This window comes from Etheostoma cragini, chromosome 11 (genome assembly GCF_013103735.1).
Source record: "Etheostoma cragini isolate CJK2018 chromosome 11, CSU_Ecrag_1.0, whole genome shotgun sequence".
In the NCBI taxonomy this organism is placed as follows: domain Eukaryota; kingdom Metazoa; phylum Chordata; class Actinopteri; order Perciformes; family Percidae; genus Etheostoma; species Etheostoma cragini.
Window position 1 is genome coordinate 1,666,586 of NC_048417.1, and position 943 is coordinate 1,667,528.

General features: G+C 43.4%; 1 protein-coding gene across 1 annotated transcript in view; it reads right to left on the reverse strand.

The window, feature by feature from the left end:
• The window catches only part of LOC117953172 (E3 ubiquitin-protein ligase HECW2-like), an 18,102-nt gene that overhangs the window by 972 nt on the left and 16,187 nt on the right, over window positions 1–943 (reverse strand). Inside the window, exon 3 of the mRNA XM_034885988.1 lies at window positions 416–523. Coding sequence (XP_034741879.1) covers window positions 416–523 — 108 coding nt within the window. The remainder of the gene's footprint in view (window positions 1–415; window positions 524–943) is intronic.

The following is a 943-nucleotide window of genomic DNA, read 5'->3' on the forward strand; positions in this document are numbered from 1 at the left end:
AACCATTAACCATTAACCACTAACCATTAACCACTAACCATTAACCATTAACGACTAACCATTAACGACTAACCATTAACCACTAACCATTAACCATTAACCACTAACCACTAACCACTAACCACTAACCACTAACCATTAACCACTAACCATTAACCACTAACCACTAACCATTAACCATTAACCACTAACCATTAGCCATTAACCACTAACCATTAACCATTAACCACTAACCATTAACCACTAACCATTAACCACTAACCACTAACCCTTAACAATGGAAAATCATGCGATAAATTGCAAATTCAATTTTGTTTTGATTGACAGTCCTAATAATTAAATATTTGTATTAAGTTTGTAATTAACTAGAAACATGTTCTCTCTCAGGTGCGACTACCTTACTATGGTAACTTACGCTCCATAAAGTAGGCCCCGGGCTCCAGCCTCCAAACGATCTGGCCCTTCTGGGTGCCGTTCACCCCTCTGTTCTTGCAGTCCCATACGTTGGAGGGGCTGGTTTCATCTGCAGAAGAGGAGAGAGAACCGTTAGTCTGAGTGTTTCTTCGTGCTGTGTTGACATTCCTCCCGATCTCAAACCAAAGAATGTGAAAAACAACAGACAACAATGGCAAAGGGCCCGAGCTCTGGGTCCCTCGCTACGCTGCATCTGTTCCTCCGGTCTGTTTAGTCTGCACACTCTGTCTTCCCAAACACAAGTTTGTCTTTAATCAGTGAAATCCATTCCCAAAATAACCTCCCTGCAACCTCTAACCAGAAGGACAAACACCAAACTTCCTAGTTAAAAACAGGGAGGGGGAATTCCGCTGTACGCAGCACTTTCACAACAAAACCCAACTCAGCCGACTACTGGGGAGTCGAGAGAGGAGTGTGTGCTGTGTGTGTGTGTGTGTGTGTGTGTGTGTGTGTGTGTGTGTGTGAAGGG